The sequence below is a fragment of the Misgurnus anguillicaudatus genome, chromosome 2, assembly GCF_027580225.2.
Source record: "Misgurnus anguillicaudatus chromosome 2, ASM2758022v2, whole genome shotgun sequence".
Taxonomy (NCBI): Eukaryota; Metazoa; Chordata; class Actinopteri; order Cypriniformes; family Cobitidae; genus Misgurnus; species Misgurnus anguillicaudatus.
The window spans coordinates 29,854,522-29,874,292 of NC_073338.2; the positions used below are offsets into that span (position 1 = coordinate 29,854,522).

Consider the following 19,771-nt stretch of genomic DNA (forward strand, 5'->3'; position numbering starts at 1 on the left):
CAGGCCTCCGGCATTAAAGCAAACACAAACTAAAGACTGAAAAACTGCTTGTCTGCATAATTAAAAAAATAGTTTTGCTTCAACCCAAAAATGGGTTTTCCTTTTTATCGTATCTGCCCAAAAAAGCAAAACATAGTAGCTATGAAAAAATGGTACAGTATTATCGGTTTTAGTGTTCTGTAGGTTTATGTTCCTGTTAGCTTCAAATGTTCAAAAGATGATATAGATTACATAGCCCCTTTAACACAGAAATTGCACTATGGCACAAGACTTTTTTAAGATGTCAAATAAACTTTGGTGTCCCCAGAGCCCATATGTGAAGTTTAAGCTCAAAATACCATATAAATAATTTATTATAGCATGTTAAAATTGCCACTATGTAGGTGTGTGCAAAAATGTGCCGTTTTGGGTGTGTCCTTTAAAATGCAAATGAGCTGAGGAAATTCAAACACTGATCACAATGATGGTGATTTGTTGCAATTAAAACTCAATTGTGCTTTTCTCTGCACTAAATGGCAGTGCTATGGTTGGATAGTGCAGATTAAGGGGCGGTATTATTATAATAAGAGCTCCTTATGACATCATAAGGAGAGACAAATTTCAACGACCTAATTTTTCATGTGCTTGTAGAGAATGGTTTACCAAAACTAAGTTACTGGGTTGATCTTTTTCACATTTTCTAGGTTGATAAAAGCACTGGACACCCAATCATAGCACTTAAACATGACAAAAAGTCAGATTTTCATGCAGTGGCCCCTTTAAGTTTTACAACCATGTGCACATTAACTCTTTCCCTGCTAACTTGTCAATGAGTTAACTCGTCAATTATGAGAAAATGCTTCCCTGCCATTGACGAGTATTTCCGGCTTTCCGCAATACCGCTATCATCCACCAGAAGGATACTTTCGCAACTTATAAAACCCGGAAGTATCACCCTAGGGCAGGGGTCGGCAAGTAACTTTGGCCGCGGGCCAATATTTTTTTTAGCCAGTAGATGGCGGGCCAACTGTTGTTGGCACACTTACGTCTTATTTTGAATTAGCCTAGTATAGGCTATCTGATCTTTTGTCAAGAAACATTGTCTTTATTTCCTATTTAAAAGACGAAAGACGGCATTAAAAATTGCTAAAAACATGGTAATGGGTCTGTGTATCATTCGTTCGATCGTTTTTTTTTTCAAATTAAAAACAAAAATGAAAAAAATAACCACCACGGGTTTTCTGATTGTGTGCTCAAATAAAAAAATTAATTACTGGATTAGACGTTTTTTTTTATTTAACTCCTTTATAGGCATAATATATCAATGAAATCATTTTAAACAGATCAAGTACTATAGTGGTAATATTACAGGCATTTATGCTCTCATAAAATACTCTTACAGTCCGACTTTTGAACTATTCCTTTTTTATTAATATTTATCCGGGACACACACATATACACCTAAAATTTAAGGAGGTCTCCGCTGGACTGTTTTTTGTCCAGCTCCGACAAGGTTCTATTCATACATTCATACACTTTGTGTTCACCCGCTTTATTTCCCGACCTGACGGGTCCGCAAAACTTAACGTCACGTTTCGTTTTCAGAATCTCACATTCAAATGTCTCTAACAAAAAGAGACATATAATTTTAAATGTTATACAAAAATTGTGTTCGTGCCAATAAAAATATTATTTTAACATTGTATTCATTGTATTTATAATGAAATATAAATAATAAATTAAATAGGACAAAGCCTCTCACTCAAATTTCTAACCATCATAAACCGAGTTGGTTGCGGAGTTGCTGTTCAAATTGCTGAACATCCTCCTTTGCCAAATTTATAACGTTTTAAACGGAGGTAAAGATCAAAGAACTATGCGTTAGGAAAATTAATAATGGCTTTATTTTAATGGACATGTAAAACCATATTTTGGCGGATTACTTTCATTTTTTTAACGAATTTACCTGCCCATTTAGTCTTAATAATTAACGGTAAACGAACTTGACTTGCTGTTTTCGAAGGCAGGTCGAACCTTAGGTCGGGCTCGAGCCCCAAGTTCAAGTAGCAGAAAACAACAGTATTCCTTTCAAATCTACTTTAAAAGTGTATTAGTTAAAATATTATTGCAGTAAAAGAGTTTATTTTTATCATATTTTGTAGTGGTTTCTAAAAGCTAGCAATTACTTTTCAGTAATTTGCAATGTCACGGAGTTTAACGTCTTCACGCGTGATGAATTGACATGATTTACGAGGTAAATTTGCAAATGATTCATGAAGTCATACCTCTGCAATTATTTGATCGATTGTGTTTTAGAAGTATGCTCAAACTCTAATGACAGTTATGATCGCGGATGCGCTGGTATGAGAAAGAGAACGAGAAAAAGCGGCCCGTTAAGATAGCTATTATACGCATTTTTTTCAGGACATTCTTGCTATTTGTCAGTGTGTTATACGCGAATAAATAATAATGAAAAAAGTTCAAAAGTCGGACTGTAAGCGAATGAGACTTACAGGAAAGCATGGTTGCTATTCAAACCCTTATTAAAACCCTTATTAAAATGTAATCTGTTAGTGCCTGATCTGTTTAAATTTATTTCATTGGTATATGTCTGCTAAGGTGTTCAATTAAAATTTGTCCGAACCCGTTTACATTCATTTTTTTATTTTTGATCTGAGCGCACATTCAGAAAACGAGTCGTTTGATTTTAGTTCAGGAAATAAATAATAGAAAAACAAGTCGTTTTGTTTTTTGTCTTTTTGGTTTTGATTTGAAAAAGCGAGTGAAGGAATGATACACGGTACCATTTTTGTAAACTGTTATTGTAAAATAAAAAAGTCTGATTAAAAAAATAATAAAAAAACGGACTTCAAATTAATCCGGCGGGCCAGAAAATATTGCTGGCGGGCCACTTTTGGCCCGCGGGCCGCCTGTTGCCGACCCCTGCCCTAGGGCAAACAGCTGTATGTCCGTGTAAGTTTTGAGGATTGCTCTGAATCTGATGTCTATTAAAAGTCCTTCACAAAAATTGAATTATCTCAGGGTCGAAATTTGGTGTTTTTGAAGAAACCTACCCATATTTGAGAGGTAATGATAGAAAACTAATGAAGGTAGGATGAAACAGGTTTTTTCCTTTGAAAGCAGAGGGGCTGTTTTTTTTTCATTTAATATATTGTATGTTTATAGACCCTTTTGCAGCCCACGTGATCAAATAGCCTGTCTGCGCAACAGAAGTGGTGTTGTTCCCCAGTGCTTCTAACATGTTAGCAACTCAGAAAGTTTATTAAAACGGTTTCCCAGCATCAAAATGTCTGGTTGTTGCGTTTGGTTGCACTAATATACGTATATATGTATCTGGACACTTTATATTTGGCCATTTGCTTACGTCTTCTATCCATTCCACTATAGTACTTGATAAAGTCAACTTTTTAAAATAACTTTCTCTGTCTGTGGTGCTTCACTGCTGATTCTTGCCATTCTTCCGTTGCCAAACTGCGCACGCATACGTTGCCACGTCATCATTGTGTACAAACAGTAAAAGGGTCTATATATTTAAAGAAGAACATTTTCTGGAAGGCATCATGAAAATCATGAAAACTGCTGGCGCTGGCTGGCAAAAAAATAAAATAAAAACGCTGGCAGGGAAAGAGTTAAACACATGTAAAATGTCACATGATCTCCATAAGCCCTAGGTTGTATAGTTATAGTAGTGGCATCTTCTAAGGCATCATCCTTATGTGTGAAGAAAATGAGTGAGCATTTGCAAGAACAGAAGGCAGTAAGGCAGCTAAAGGCCATTTAGCTAGGCACATGCACTAACATTAACTTATTTGTTCTTACCGGTGTACCAGGAAGACCCCTTTGTCCTGGAAACCCTTTCAAACCGGCCGGACCAGGTTTTCCACCAACCCCCTGAGGGCCTGGATCACCCTTTAAAGGAAAGCGACAAGGAGATCTACTGTAGTCTTTTTACTTAAAACCACAAACCTTACTTTTTGTAAGCATATCCAGCACTCTACATGATTTACTTTTGGACTGTACATTTGGCAAATTCAGCTTGTACACTTAAGTAAGACAAAAATTTGCAAATTTTTACCTTTCCACCTTCTTTGCCAGCAGCTCCAGGAAGACCTTGCTCTCCAGGGGGCCCTGGTGATCCAGGATGGCCTCGCTCTCCAACAGGACCAGTTTCTCCTGTAGGGCCCTTTCCAGTTTAAAATAAACAGATATAAATAAAAACAGAATGATGTTTTGATTTCAAATATTGGTTTTATTAATACAATCTGTTAGTGTGTTATGTTCCACTTGCATAAAACAATAACCACTATACTGTAGCTTACCTGTGGCCCAACAACACCCCCAGGTCCAGGAGGTCCGGTCTTTCCTTGGAAACCCTGTGGTGGGGATAAACATAATCTTTATGAAGCATCTATTGCATTTAGTCAAGTAAAAATCACATATTTGGAAGACTATGTGAGTGGACTTTTATGAAACCTCCAACCAATATTGTACATTTTAGTCTGTGACCTAAAAAAATGCATGTTCTTGTTTTATCTGCTATTTCCTTTAAATCACATTTTATACTATTCTGTATTTTAACTTAAAAAAAAAAACTTTTTTCATCAAAACATGACAAGTCAACAAAACATGAGCAATCTATTAGACATTTCTTGATTTAAATCAAAGAAACGAGATTGCCAAGAACAGTGCAATGCCCTGACACTCATCAGCAAAAATGTAATATCACATAAAAAACAACCTATTTTCCGATCTTCTCAAAAAAAAAGTTGAATACAAAATTATACTTACTGTCTCTCCTCTCTGTCCAGGGTGACCGGGCAATCCATCTTTTCCAGGAGGTCCCTGACAAAATAACAAAACATCTTATCAATCTCTCACAAGACAAGCATGCTTTGATATAATGCGGTTAAGATCTGTTTTTCAAGAAAAATACAGTAAAAGGTGACTTAGCCAGTAGAGTAACTTTATCAACAAAGTAAAAATAAAAAAATAAAATTGATAAAACCACTTACAGGTGGGCCTTTAGGGCCTGCTAAACCAACAGGACCTTGAGGTCCTTGGGGTCCCTAAAATATAAAAGAAAATGTTTGATAGAAATGAGTTGATGCATTTTTATACCCTACAATACATATGTTGACACATACTGAGTCACTCAAGAAATGTTTGAACTGTCACTCACTCTCTCTCCGGGACCACCAGGTGGTCCATCATTTCCTGATGTCCCCTAAAAAAGAAAACACAGTTAAAGGTTCTTGTTTCGAGAACACATTTCCTGACAGCATTAACTCTTAATGTCCTGATGGGAATCGCATTAGTTGAATCATATTTGATGAAGTCCAACCTTTGCTCCAGGTTTTCCTGTCGGACCTCTGGCACCTCTTCCACCACGGGGACCCTGAGATCATGACATAACCACAATAAGTACTGTGCATTACTACTGTATTTGGACAAAAGCATTGTTTTTTACTTGGACGCTTCCAAGTGGTTTACTGACATACCGTTGGACCTCGTTGTCCTCTTGGACCTGCTTTGCCAGCAATGCCCTGCAAAAAAACCCCAAAAGATATCAGTACAACAGAAGTAAAACTTCTATGAAACTGTAGCAACATCTTTGAGTTACTCATAATTGAAATGAGTTACCTTTTACAGGGGCAAATATTTTTATGGCACAAGAACAGAGACGTTTTAAATAAATAAATCTCAGTTTGGCACCATTGTTTGGCATCATTTCCCTCCGATTTTAGGGTATGGTGGTTATGGTTGGGGTGGGTTTAGATTTAATTTACAAAAATGTTGTCCTTGGGTCAACACAATATGTTTCCCTGAGGACATTGGCAAAATCAAGTCGAGCTATAAGTATGGTAGAGACTTGAAATCAGGACCACAGATCTATAATAAAAATGGCTCCCTCCAGGTTACGGCTCGCTAAAATAAATGCGTTGTCTTATGCAAACCGCATAATGACCTCATACATACCCTTCCTCCCTTCTCTCCATTGGCTCCAGCTAATCCAAGGAAGCCATTAGAGCCCTGCAGATGGAGACAGATAGGCAGTTATAGCAAAATGTTTAAACAACACGTTTATGAGTCAGAAGTATCCAGCTTTTGTCCTCACAGATTTAAACAATCCAAAAAAGCCTGTTACGTTGACAGACAGAGTGCATCTGGTATTTTTAACAATGTTATATCTAATGCTAATTTTATGCAGGCAATACTCAGAGTCCACGATTGTGGAGTTGGTAAACAGGAGGGTGCGTGCTTGTTAGCACAAAGACAGATGATGAAATTAAAGGTCACATTATTTTGGCAAAAACAAAGAGGGCCACGCAGCCTACACAACCGGCGTAACAATGGATATGCAAAAGTAATTTATTTCACAGGATGCACAAAATAATGCCACAAGTCAAACAGAGAACTGCAAATACGCACAGAAATTAAGAGTTGAGGGGTTGACAGAGCACTGGAAAGGCATGAAAGGATGTCAAAATTAAGCCTAACAAAAAAGTTTAACATTAAACATTAAAATTTGAATGTTAAAGAACACCATTTACAATTGAAAGAAAATATAAGATCCAGCCCTGCTATATAGTGCAGAATGTTTGTTTATCCGGTGTCTCATAAAATAGATGTTCTATATGAAAGACAACAGAAAATAAGTGAACAACAACTTACTTTAGGACCTTGTCTTCCTGGGTAGCCAGGCAATCCTGGAACCCCAAGTTTTCCCTAGAAAGAAACAAAAAGTCGCTCTAAAAAGGTCCACACAGTGTGATTTGGAGTTCTATAAAGGCTCTATACAGGACAGCAATAAAGTATTTCACCGCCATGTACAAATTGCAAAACCATGAAAGCTGTAATGGAACATTTGGCTGACCTTTAAAATAAGCAATAAGCATTATGACTTTGTAATTCATGTTATTTTTGTTTTAATTCATATGCATTAATAATGTATGACACAGTATGAGCACCCAAAAGAAAAGCAGTGTTGGCTCTTTCTAGGGCTGTTTTCTATCATATGTAATATGACTGTGAGAAATCAAAAATTAACAATATTTCAGTCATATTGTGATTAGGGAAGTTTTAGGTAAATTTCCCTTTTCTCCAGCCGTGCCCATGGGTCCAGTCTCTCCACTGGGACCCGATTTTCCCTTCGGCCCCTCAGGTCCATCTTCTCCTCTGAGGCCCACCACACCAACCTCTCCCTGAACACCAACAACAAATCTCACATCAAAACTATGACTAGTATTTAATATTTTATTTCATAATAATCTCATACTAAGTACAGATTTGTCACCTTGTCACCCTTGAGACCCATGTCACCTTTGAACCCAGGATGACCATCCTCTCCCTGGAATCAACAGAAATCATTGGTTAAATGAAAACTTAGCAGTTATATAGCAATAAAATAATAGTTAAAGAGCTCAGATGCAAAACCCGCTAATGTTTTCGTGTAAATTAGCATTTTTTGAATTAAGTATTTGATGAATGTGTAATATGTGCTATGAGAAGTTAATATATAAATGTCATTATTGATGGAGGTGGCATAGTGGCTTTTGCATCTGAGCAAATTGCATCCTCAATTCCTAATAAAACGATTAGGATATAAATCTATCAAGCATTTTTAATAAAAAAGTAATTCAACCTACAGTAATAATCCACAAAGAACATTTAATGGCTTGATCATCTAAATGCTGACATCTAGTGGCCATAATGAAAAAAAGTTTGCTTATACCAGTTATGCAAGACTTAAAATTAAATCTCATATCTGGCTGCCAGAATTCGTATTTTTAAACAAGGATTATGACTAAACAAAACTGTTTGAATTTTAAATATTGAACTTGACACAACATTTCATAACTACAACAATATACTTTGGACACATTAAAGCCTTTGGTCTTGGTATTTGTGTGAATGAAACACTGACACCTGGTGGTCACTGCTTAGGTTACATCTAAAAGCACAACAGGCAGTTGCAACTCATGCAATTAGTACTGTATCACTGCCACAATATTGTACCTAAATACAACCCTGGTTTCTTATTTCTGCTTATTATAAATTATGTATCTGTCTGTCTATCTGTCTAAGATTTCACAGAGCTCTGTGGCAATCTTCTTACTTTAGTTAACTCTTTCCCCGCCATTGACGAGATATCTCGTCAATTAAGAGAAAACGCTTCCCCGCCAATGACGAGATTTTCCGTCTTTCCGCAATACCGCTATTATCCACCAGGTGGCGCACTTCCGCAACTTTTTAAACCCGGAAGTATTGCCCTCTGGCAAGCTGCTGCATGTCCGTGTCTGTTTTAAAGATCGCTCTGAATGGGATCTCTATGAAAAGTCCGTCAAAAATATGGAATTATCTCTGCTTTTTGCTCAAAATGTGGTGTTTTTGCAGAAACCTACCCATATTCAAAAGCTGATTAGAAAAGAACCACTAAAGGTAGGAAGAAACGGTTTTTTTTGTTTGAAAGCAGAGGGTCTGTTCTTTCATTTGGTATATTGTATGTTTATATATTCAAAGAAGAACATTTTCTGGAAGTCATTAAACTTTGGTGAAAATCATGAAAAACGCTGGCGCTGGCTGGCAACTTTTTTAAAAAACGCTGGCGGTGAAAGAGTTAATTTAACTTGTTTCAGTGCAGACAGTCAATGAAACAACCTTCAACCTGTTTCTCATTTCTTAGACAGACTTAACAGCTCTCTAATGGAGACAGAGGTAAGACCTGAACACTAAAACATGGATAACAGAATAGTTTGCTTACCTTTTCACCTTTGCCGCCCTTCAAGCCACGAACGCCCTCTGCACCCTAAATTAAACAAGAATAAGCTTTTGTGAACAGAATCAGAGCAGATCAAGTAAAAGAAATGAAGGGAATACAGACTGTTTACCTTTACACCTCGGGGGCCAGGATAGCCAATGGACCCCTGGGGACCTGGGTGGCCCTATAAGTAGAAAACCACTAAATTAGAGGCACTTTGAATTTAAGTGAATTTAAAAGCAGAAAAATGGCTTTAATTTTGTTACCAAAATGTTGTCATGTTGGATTTCTCAGTCATTAACTAACTTTTCCATTCAATAAGCTTATTTTGTACCGAGCTTTCCTGGGCTCTTATACAGCTGCAAAATAACACCTTAGGGGTGTTAAGTGGCTTTGAACTTGAAACGTGGTCAATAACTGGAACTCCGAGCGATAATTAATTTTGGGACATGCTAAAAATATACTCACAGCTGCTCCTTTTTCCCCGGGAGGACCTTCTTTTCCAGGATGACCCTGTTCAAGGATTACAAACAAAAGTGTCTTCATAGATCACCTGCAAGCTTAAACATTTAAAAGGACACTTCACACATTTGCATTAAGCTTTGTATCGTTAGAAACCCAGTCATGTTTTTGAATGGTCGTGGATCATTCCCTCAGTTTCCCCTGAGACGGGAGAAATACAGATTTCAGTGTTGCACTTCCTTCTTTCAATGATGTAAAAATTGTAATTTTGCGTCATTGAGTGCTATATCTTTGTCAAGGGTGTGAGACTACAAACACTCATTCCTCATTTTTCCAGGGGGGGATATGGGTGGGACCCACTCATGCTACAGACCTATTACAGATCAGTGGGTGGGACTTACGAAAAAACACGAACATACACAAAAAGAAACAATACAGCCGCCATCTTTTTGGAAGCTAAGCTAACAGACCCAGACTAGTAGTGCCTGTACTCTCGCTGTGCGCCTTCTGTATGAAATTTCTGCATTAGGTCAAGATACGTACGTTTGTGTGGTGAATGGTCCTGGGGAAGAGAGTTACTTTGCGTAAGGGCGTGTTCGTTTCACAGAAGCATTTCGGCTCACGAGCACAGGCGCTCACAAGCTTTTTTGAGGGCTCACGATGCGAAGTTCATCACAACATGTATGTAGCTTGTCATGTGTGTGGTTCGTAATTTCAAAATATGTGTTCTGCGCCCTGAGAGATCGTGTGCGCATCACGCGCCATGCCAAAATAAGTGCCTGCCGCAGACGCGCCCAAAGGGTTTACGATAAAAGAGACGCCCGCGTTTGCCAGATACTTGCATAATCTCATGCGTATTCAGAGTTTACTGTTAAGGAAGTGTCTAGCGTGTATTTTGGGAACGTTAGCGTCTCTTTTATCATAAACGGTTTTGACGCGTGTGCAGCAGGCACCCACCCTGACAAAACACGTGATGCGCACAGGATCTCCCGACACGCAGGACACATATTCTGGAAAAGGGAACCACACACGTGACAATCCGAACACTTATTTGGAATTAGCGCCTCCTCGGATGAGCATTCACGAGCCACCACTGACACAATAGCATACAGCTGAGCGGTGTTCTGGATTAGTGGGAGTGGCTTGCAGAGCTGTGCATTGTGGGAGTTGTAGTTTTTCATACAAATGTGCCCTAAAGTCACATTCTGCCTTTTCTCGGTCAAATAGGCACCAAATTCTAAATTTATGTTACATTTCGACTACAAATATGACCCACTTTCAATAAAGATTAATGTTTCAACGGGTAAAGTTTCCCTTTAAGTACCTGCTTTGTTTGTTACATCACAAAGTGACTGCTGTTTAAGGTTGGTGGATATCTAGATTTCAGCTAAAACACACTGCATTGAATATTGCTATATACTGTAAAGCACTGTGTTTATCCATGCACAACATTAAATGTAATAAAAACTATTTTAGTTATTGACCTAAACAGTTATAAATGCAAGATAAACCGGATTGTTTTGGTTACGCCCACACTGAAATCGCATTGGTGCACATTTCCATTATGGACAGAAATATTTAGCTGGAAACTAGTACAGTGACATAAATTATTTTCTGAATCTATGATATGCCGTCCTAATTCCAAGATCACCAGACAAGGTATGAAAACACAGAGTGTTTCCCACTTGAACCTGGCAATTTAAAGAAAGGGGAAATAAAAAGAAACAAAATCCACTTACAGGAGGCCCATCTGCCCCAGCCAGCCCAGCAAGCCCCTGTTTTCCACTGGGACCCTTTGAGAGGAAAAGAAAGAAAGAAATGTAAAAAAAAATGGTGAGAAAAGTAGGAAGAAATTAAAGGAACGCTCACAATTAAGGTGGCAATTACTGGTGTGCCCTCGTGATTCATTGGGCAACTTTAATAAGCAGTCCAATTCTAAAGCACTTCATTATCATAGTTTTCTTTTCAGTAAGGAAGAGATCTAATCATATGGTATGTCTGGAAACACTCCACTACTTCTGGAGTCGCATTTCAAACTCTCTGGCCTCCTTCCAGAGGCCCTGACAAAATGCTTGTCTGAAAGACTAACCAATGACAGTTAGTGTGTAAGCATATCTCCTACTTTTTAAGCATTAGGCTGTCTTTATGTGTGTATTTGTGTGTGAGTGTATGTGTGTGGTTTTCCTCAAGTCAGCACTGATCTTCTAGCAACCTAAAGCTTGGAAACTGAGGAGTCTGCTGAATCGTTTATAGGGTTAGGGTAGCAAAAAGCCGTCTGTAATAACAAAGGAGGCGTCTGGAGGGAAGGCCAACTCTCATTCAAACTCACTTTCTCTCCAGGTGGACCAATTGGGCCTTGAGGACCAGGCAGACCCTGCGAGAGAAGATTTCAGAAGTCAAATAGCTATACTGCAGTGATGAAAATACAACATGGAGTCTTCAGTGGTGAGGAAATCTGATAGTAAAGATTATATTGGAAAAAGCTGTGCGAGCACCTCTCAGTCAAATCTGAGAAGGAATGTCAAGCAGGAAACACCATTTAATATGTGTGTCTGTGTGTTTGAGTCTGTCCTCTAGGTTACAACAGTGAAAATGTCCTAATAAACTAAATAATGCATTTTAAATTTAATTTAATAAACTAAATAGCACTAACCATTTTTAACACCAGTTTGTAACTGTGCACTTTACAATATTTATGATTCATAGTCTTTGCATTTAAATTTATGTAGCTTCTACGAATTTTGAAACAAAAGATATAAACTTGTGCAGTTTTCAGTTTGGTTAAAGGAAATTAAATCAAAATTTGTCAGTAAGAAAGGTCAGATATGATTAAATACACTAAAATAAATGCAGTACTTGCTATAAAGAAATTAGTACTTTATTGTTACTCAAAAAAAGTTTGCTATATAAAAATATAGGCTAGTGCTCATGTATAGCTTAGTGGTAGAAAATTGCATTAGCAGTGCTAAAGGTCACGGGTTCAAACCCAGAGAACACACATACTGATGTATACATTTTAATGCACTGTAAGCTGCTTTGGACAAAAGCGTCTGCCAAATGCGTAAATGTAAATAACTGTGACAAATATTCAATTTTTACCCCTCCTTTTTACACAAATTGTGTGTAAAAATACTCTTAGAGCTTAATGGACTGCCAGTGTACATCAGGAAAAATAAAAATTTCCTTAAACGGGGCATTTAGCCCATTGTACCCTACTTTCAAGAATGTGGAAACAGATGAATGCCTCTATTTTTTCTCTTTCGTCACAAAATTTTTTTGGCTGGTTAACACTGTTTCTTTCTTACACTGGCAGTTCATTAACTGAATGAAAAAGAAAAAGTGATGAAAGCACAAAAAGGGAGAATTCAGGGGCATTAAAATGGAAAATCAAAAAATCAAAACACATCAGACGCTCCGGAGCTCAGATGTAAAGTCACTAAACGCCACCTTTGTCAAAAATGAGATTGCACGTATTATACGTTTATCAAATACTTTTGCTTCAAATCTGCTTAATTCCGTCCTCAGGCTATTTAGAAATACTGCTTTGTTGGCAAAATCCTTTAAGAGTATGATAAAAAATGCAAGGAAATATGTCAGACGCACTTAGACTTTTGCATCTGAGCTCTTCACACAAAGATCAAATATATATAAAGACAGACAAAATCTGTGAAAGATGGACTGATACCTACATGAGGACCGGGGTTACCCTGTTGCCCAGGGGGTCCAGGCTCTCCTTGAGGACCCTGTTTAATTCAATGGAAATACTTTAGTACATAACACTGTTATTATAACTTATGTGAGCCCATGACATTTGATATATTTTACAGTAGATATGAAAAACAGCCCCATCGCAAAATCCCAATACCTCAAAACTCAATATGTTTAACAACAGACTTGTGCATATCCATCTTTTTCCACTCTTTTTGTTGAATGATTGAGCCTACTGTAATAAAATCTATTACAGCTTCTTTAAACCACTGGAAAAAAGTACAACTTTACATGGAGACGAGTAACTGGTGAATCTAATAACAATGTGGGTTGAGCATGAAAACCAGCTGTACGTTGAGTTGATAATTAAAGATTATAAAATATGTAAACAAATTAATCGAGTAAATGTTCAAACTGCGAAACTAAAAGTGCTGAATCCTGTAGACGGAGAAAGTTATTTAAATCCACAATAAATAAACAACAAATAACTTAATGCACTGTTGTCACTAAATGAAATCTGCACTTCCTCTCTTGCATATTTTAGTGGCAGTTTAATGCATCTTCTTTATTTAAGTACTTCCAGGTCAAAGATCTCACCCCCGCTGCTCCCTAACTCTTACCCGCCAGCCCTACAGTGTATCTTTTATCTAAACAGCCTTACTTACTGTAGCTCTGACCTTTGCTCTGAACAACAAATCCATTTTAGAGAGGTCAGGGGTTGTTAGCAACAAAAAACAAACTGGGAAACTCTTACAGGGCTAAGTGTCACTGATAGATGCTCTCTATTATTATATTATTCAGTCTACTACTCTAATCTTTATTAAGAAAAGGAAAAGTGTAAATCCTTACCATATTTCCTTTAGGGCCAGCTTGTCCATCCAATCCAGGAAGACCCTGCATGTGTAAAAACAGAGGTGTCTAGCTGTTGTATTTCATATAGATGACATAAATCAGAAGGATTTGATGTTTATGGTACATACACGCTGTCCAGGGGTACCAGGAGATCCTCTTGGGCCGAGCAGTCCTCTTGGACCCTGATATTCACACACACAAAGGCATGTCATGAGAATCTGTTTGATCTGTACACTGAATTCAAGTGCATGAAAGACATACGTTCAATAATGCCGTATATGATGTGAACTCATGGGACAGTAAGATACAATCTCGTTCAAAGAAAATACAATCTAGTTCAATTGAAAGAGAATTGCATTAGCAGCGCAAAAGGTCATCGACTGTACTGTATCCCAAGTAACAAACATTACTGATAAAATGTAAGATGCACATTCTGTGCTTGATCTACAGTATGGCCAAGATTTACACAATTATGAATATAACTAACATGCTATATGCTAACATTTTCTAATTGGTGCACACACATTCCGGTTCATTAATTCGATTTCTTTTCCTTTTACTGCCAGAAGTCAAATAGGCTGATTTCAAACAACCACATTATATTTACAGTCTCCAAACAATAAAGTCAATCTCAACAGTATAAATGACACCCTTTAGCTAAATAAACATGCTTTATATTACTTGGTTCAGAACTGTAACAAATATGTACAACAGAAACAAAGACATTTAGGCCGTTATTTAATCATTTCCATCAGTTGCGGGTCCTTTAAGGTTTCAAATCTTCAGGGCTAATGCTGTTATTTGTTACTTCTCCGCTGATGGAATATTTAGTCGACGTGCGAGTGCCGTACGTGAGAACTTTAATGTGCCGTGAGAAACTGAGCGAGAGAGAGAAAATAGAAAATTGCAGTTCTTGGTTCCTGCATAAAGCTATTAACTCAATGAACAACAAATACAGAGATTTAATGCGAACACTTGCAGGAAAGCGAAGGGTGGGGCGCTCGTTCGGAAGAGTGATTATAATGGGTAGTCATGGCCTCTTCGGCTTTTATTTTGTTCTGAATAAAGATGAAGATGCTTACACTTTCACCCGCCATTCCCCTCTGTCCGATCTCACCATCCTCACCCTGCAGAAATAAAACATATGCTTTTTAATGACACCATGTATGTCTATACAGTACAAACAACAAAAAAAAAGGTAAGAATAACACACCCTTGGTCCGTCCTCTCCTGGAGGGCCTGGTAGACCGATGGGACCCGCCTCACCCTGAAACGAAAATGCATGAAATGACAGAGGATTAAAAGAGTAAATGTATCATTATTGTCCCTGCCTGCTTTTGGCTCCGTGCTATGTTAAGGCCGTGACCATTATTTATAAAACTGCGCCCCTATAAGAAGAGGCTATAACATAGAGCGGCCTGTAATTACCCTGGGCAGGATTAAGAGTACAGCATTCGGCTGGAAATATACATGGCTCCCTGTGATCACGGGCCCTTTTACATAGAGCTAGCCCAGGATAAGCAAGCCACACTCTGCTGGGCCTAGCATGGGCCTTCTTGTTATGCCAGAGAAGCCCTAGTAGACCAAACAAACTCCTTTGCCCTCGCATGAACAGACACTACTGGAATCAGGTCAAGCTCTCTTGCCACTATGTCTGCCTGTCAACACCCTAATTGAAACTTACAGTGGGAAACATGCAAGATTATAAAAGTGTACAAGTCTATTTTGATCTTGGCAAGGGTACATAGGACGTTGTTCAAACGGAGTTAACGAATTACAGTAGATTTCTGTATGAAGGCTTCCTTTGAGAAATAAAAAACAGACTTGAAGCGCTCCCCTAACCATAAAGGGCAGATTGGGTCAAGATGAAAGTTTGATAATTGTGCACTAAAAATAAGTTTTTCCCACGGGTGGCGGTCAGGCCTTCGCTCGTCTGTCTAGAATGTGTTTCAGTTCGACTTTAAAAATTATAACGCGTGAGGAGTTTACAAATTATATATTTATATAATAATAAATTGGTAAGATGAATAATGGTGAGAAGCTAAGTAAGAGTTTACTTAAGTGCAGCACAGAACTTACCCTGTGTCCTTTCTCACCAGGTAGACCAGGAAGTCCATCAAATCCTCGGTCCCCCTATGAAAGCCAAAAAAAGTACATTTTTAGTCTATACCAGGGGTCTTCAACCTTTTTGTTAGCAAGGGCTACCACAATGGATCTGGAGGGTCACGTTTTGATATACTCTACTCAAAACTAACTTATTTTATTTTACTTGTTGATATGTTTTATCATTTTTTAAAATGTTAACATACATAAAAGAAGCCAAGGTAATATAAAAAATATTAATTTTACAATTGAGACTATTCATAGAAAGTGCTTTGGATAGATTCTGTGTGGGCACCATGTTGGAGACCACTGGTCTATACATTCTCTTATCGTCTTTATATTTTTATTGTATTATACAATAACTATGTAATAAATACATATAGAGGCAAAACATTAAAGCTGCAATCAGCAACATTTGCCTCTTTATCACCATCTTTGTTTGAAATAAAGTTGCAAGTAAAAACTGAAATGTCCTGACAATCCTGACTTGAATCATTCATATAGGCTTTAAAATCATTATTGTAGTGTTGTAGTCAAGACCACCTAAACCGAGACCAAGTCAAGACCAAGACTAAGACAGGCCGAGACCAAGTCAAGACCAAGACCAGTGCAAGTCACTACACTAAAATGTGTAAAACAATTAAAATGTGGAATATGCATATGATTAGTGCCATCAGTTGTGGTCTTGAAATAAAATTCAGATGCCTCTTTGTCTGAGACCAAGACGAGGCCGAGTAAAAGTGCGGTCGATTCCAAGACAAGACCAAGACCTTTAAAAAGTGGTCTTGAGACCGGTCTCGAGACCGAGACCGTTCTCGAGAACTACAACACTACATTATTGTAAGCCTTAAAGTGACAGATTGTAGCTTTAAATCCAACAGAAACAAAAATCTTGTGTTTTCTTTATACCATAAATTTTACTCTCATGACAGACATTCACCACTGGTTCCAATCGGAAAAAGCAGTATAAATGAATATATGATGAAATATAAGTGAAAATTGTATGGAAGAAGGGCGTTGTAAGAGATGTTTTTTACCTTGCCTCCAGATTCACCAGGGATTCCTCTGGCTCCGTCGGCTCCATTTCGGCCCTGTAAAACCAGACAGCATCCTCAGCCTCAAGCGTTGTGCTATGAGCTGGTTAATGTGCTTAACATATGTTTTAAACAATTGGAGAATCTATGAGACAGGAGATGCCGTTAAGTGAGTAAGTGGACCCAAAAACAACCTAAATAAGGTGTGTTGAGTCTACGGTGCATTTGAGTTTTGCGGTAATGTGGCAAGTTGACTCATTAATAAAGAAACTGTGAATAAACTGTGTCAAGAGAGAATCTGAGACTTCTGGCAACGTCACATCCAAAACTGGCAGATGTGAATCCGGCAGACATCTGACAATATGTTAAGCTGAAACAGGTAAATTAAGGTCAAAGCTAATAGACATAAAACGTGTCATGGAAAGCCTGGTGTATGGTTGGAGAGTGTACTACTGTATATATTTAAAAAATTAGTCAATTAGTCAAAGAAAAATCCAGATGGTTTGCTCACCACTATGTCATCCGGAGTGTTGATGTCTTTCTTTGTTCAGTCGAGAGGAAATTGTGTTTTTTGGGGAGGGCATTGCAGGATTTTTCTCATTTTAATGAACTTTATTGAACCCCAATACTTAACCATTTTAATGCAGTTTAAAATTGCAGTTTCAAAGGACTCTAAACGATCTCAAATGAGGCATAAGATTCTTATCTAGCAAAACGATTGTCATTTTTGTCAAGAAAAATAAAAAATATGCACTTTTAAACCACAACTTCTCGTCTTCCTCCGACCTGTGAAGCGCCAGCGCGACCTCAAGCAATACGTCATCCGTGACCTCTTGACCACTACGCCCCAGTGTTTACAAGTGTGAAGAAAGAGGACCGTTCCGACGTTGTTGTATGTCAAATGATACTAATTAATGTCTTTGTGTCAGTTTATTGTTTAAAATGGTCCACAAGTGTGCGTTTCATATTTGTAACACGTGACCTTTCCACGGGATTACGCAATTACGTGAGGTCGCGCAGGCGCGTCACATGACCGGAGATAGACGAGAAGTTGTGGATTAAAAGTGCTTTTTTTTGCCAAAATGACAATTGTTTGGTTAGATAAGACCCTTATGCCTCATTTGGGATCGTTTAGAGTCCTTTGAAACTGCAATTTTAAACTGCATTAAAACTGTTAAGTGTTGGGGTCCATTAAAGTCCATTAAAATGAGAAAAATCCTGGAATGTTTTCTTTAAAAAACATAATTTCTTCTCGACTGAACAAAGAAAGACATCAACATTTTGGATGACATGGTGGCGAGTAAATTATCTATTATTTGTTTAGGAAAATGGACTAATCCTTAATGTGTAGTGTCTTTGGGCTTCTAGGACTTGCATGTATCAGGTATTAACCACAATCAAACCCTATACATGGAGAGAGTCTGTGGTAAACCAGATACATTGCATTAGCATGTCCACATTTTGCACATTCTTACCCTCTTGCCTGCTTTTCCAGGTGGTCCCATAGAGCCCTGAAGTCCTCTTGGTCCCTTAAAGAAAACAGAAAAGTGTGTAACAACGCATCTGCTGCTAAATAACAAGACAAACAGTACATATAAATCACTTAAATTAAGTTTAAAATCAAATTAAGTCTTGTTAACAAGTAGGCCAGATGAAATCTCCAGACTTTTCCTACATTTGCTAAGCTGAGTTTGAAGAAACATAAAGAAACATAATGTAATATATGGAAACATGGTAAAACATGCTTCAACAGAGCTGAAAATACTATTGCCTCATTAGTGGGTGTGAGAAATACTTAAAATGTCATCCATTTAACACATTGGAATTACAAGAATGAAGGACACACAAAAAGGCCTTTAAAGTTAAAAGAAAGTCACCTGTGGGCCAGGATCTCCACTGTCTCCTTTAGCACCAGGTGCGCCAGGACCACCCTGAAACACACAAACAGAGCAGTTTTACTTCTCGCGCCCTAGACACACCTTTCTAAACACCAATATCATATCCATGGAGCTGTGTTTGGGTGACACACGTAAGGCTACCCAAACACATTACGCTGCCAATATCAAAGGGCATTCAAGTGGGAGGCAGCTGTGGAAGAGAATGAGATTCTCTCACGAAGCTTTTAGTATAATTGACCTTAAACAAATCAAGACAGAAATGACCAAAAATTAACATGATTAAACAGCAGGGAAACTTATACAACCCGGTACCACGAAATTACGTACCTATAGTCACGTAAATTTTTGATTATTTTCCATAACACTGTCACGTTTTTACGTGACTGTATCATGCATTTCTGTTTACGTGTCATTGGCTACGACGATACAGTTTACATACACCCTATACATTGCAATCTGATTTAAATGTTTGTTTTCATGTACATTATATATAATCCGAACCAATTGCCAGATTTGCGTATCAAAACCATCCGAATGGAAAAACAACAACTGGTGGAAACAGTTTAAACAGCATCTTTCGTCGAGTTTACGCTTTCTCTCTGGATAAAAGTCAAAACTGAGTTGGAGAATGTTGTTCTTAAGAAGTTTTCAGATATAGGATATGAAAACCCACTTTTTAAAAGTCACAACGCTATTATATTACTTTAAGTAGCCTAATGTTTTAAAAGTATACTTAACGCTGCAGAATTAAGTACATCGCGTGTACAGCGCGTGACACCATTAAGGTTACCTTAATAATGCGTGATGCTATTTCATGTTTCTGTGACGAGAATCAAATGATATAAGAAATAAATAAAGACGTGGAGCACAAATGTTCTGCACATGTGCACAAGGTATTTTTGCATCCGTTTCAGAAAAAACTACGATTCACACGTTTACATGCATACTTTTCTCCT

The 19,771-nt window shown here is 37.8% G+C and overlaps 1 protein-coding gene across 1 annotated transcript in view; it reads right to left on the bottom strand.

Annotated features, from left to right (window-relative positions):
- Window positions 1-19,771, bottom strand: part of col11a1b (collagen, type XI, alpha 1b) — a 91,399-nt gene that overhangs the window by 31,297 nt on the left and 40,331 nt on the right. The window contains exons 15-40 of the mRNA XM_073876484.1: window positions 18,795-18,848; window positions 18,393-18,446; window positions 16,921-16,974; window positions 15,860-15,913; window positions 14,994-15,047; window positions 14,863-14,907; window positions 13,909-13,962; window positions 13,778-13,822; window positions 12,910-12,963; window positions 11,550-11,594; window positions 10,960-11,013; window positions 9,227-9,271; window positions 8,889-8,942; window positions 8,762-8,806; window positions 7,295-7,348; window positions 7,090-7,202; window positions 6,673-6,721; window positions 5,977-6,030; window positions 5,499-5,543; window positions 5,342-5,395; window positions 5,180-5,224; window positions 5,013-5,066; window positions 4,789-4,842; window positions 4,320-4,373; window positions 4,076-4,183; window positions 3,820-3,909 (exon numbers count right to left, since the gene is read on the bottom strand). Coding sequence (XP_073732585.1) covers window positions 3,820-3,909; window positions 4,076-4,183; window positions 4,320-4,373; window positions 4,789-4,842; window positions 5,013-5,066; window positions 5,180-5,224; window positions 5,342-5,395; window positions 5,499-5,543; window positions 5,977-6,030; window positions 6,673-6,721; window positions 7,090-7,202; window positions 7,295-7,348; window positions 8,762-8,806; window positions 8,889-8,942; window positions 9,227-9,271; window positions 10,960-11,013; window positions 11,550-11,594; window positions 12,910-12,963; window positions 13,778-13,822; window positions 13,909-13,962; window positions 14,863-14,907; window positions 14,994-15,047; window positions 15,860-15,913; window positions 16,921-16,974; window positions 18,393-18,446; window positions 18,795-18,848 — 1,485 coding nt within the window. The remainder of the gene's footprint in view (window positions 1-3,819; window positions 3,910-4,075; window positions 4,184-4,319; window positions 4,374-4,788; window positions 4,843-5,012; window positions 5,067-5,179; window positions 5,225-5,341; window positions 5,396-5,498; window positions 5,544-5,976; window positions 6,031-6,672; window positions 6,722-7,089; window positions 7,203-7,294; window positions 7,349-8,761; window positions 8,807-8,888; window positions 8,943-9,226; window positions 9,272-10,959; window positions 11,014-11,549; window positions 11,595-12,909; window positions 12,964-13,777; window positions 13,823-13,908; window positions 13,963-14,862; window positions 14,908-14,993; window positions 15,048-15,859; window positions 15,914-16,920; window positions 16,975-18,392; window positions 18,447-18,794; window positions 18,849-19,771) is intronic.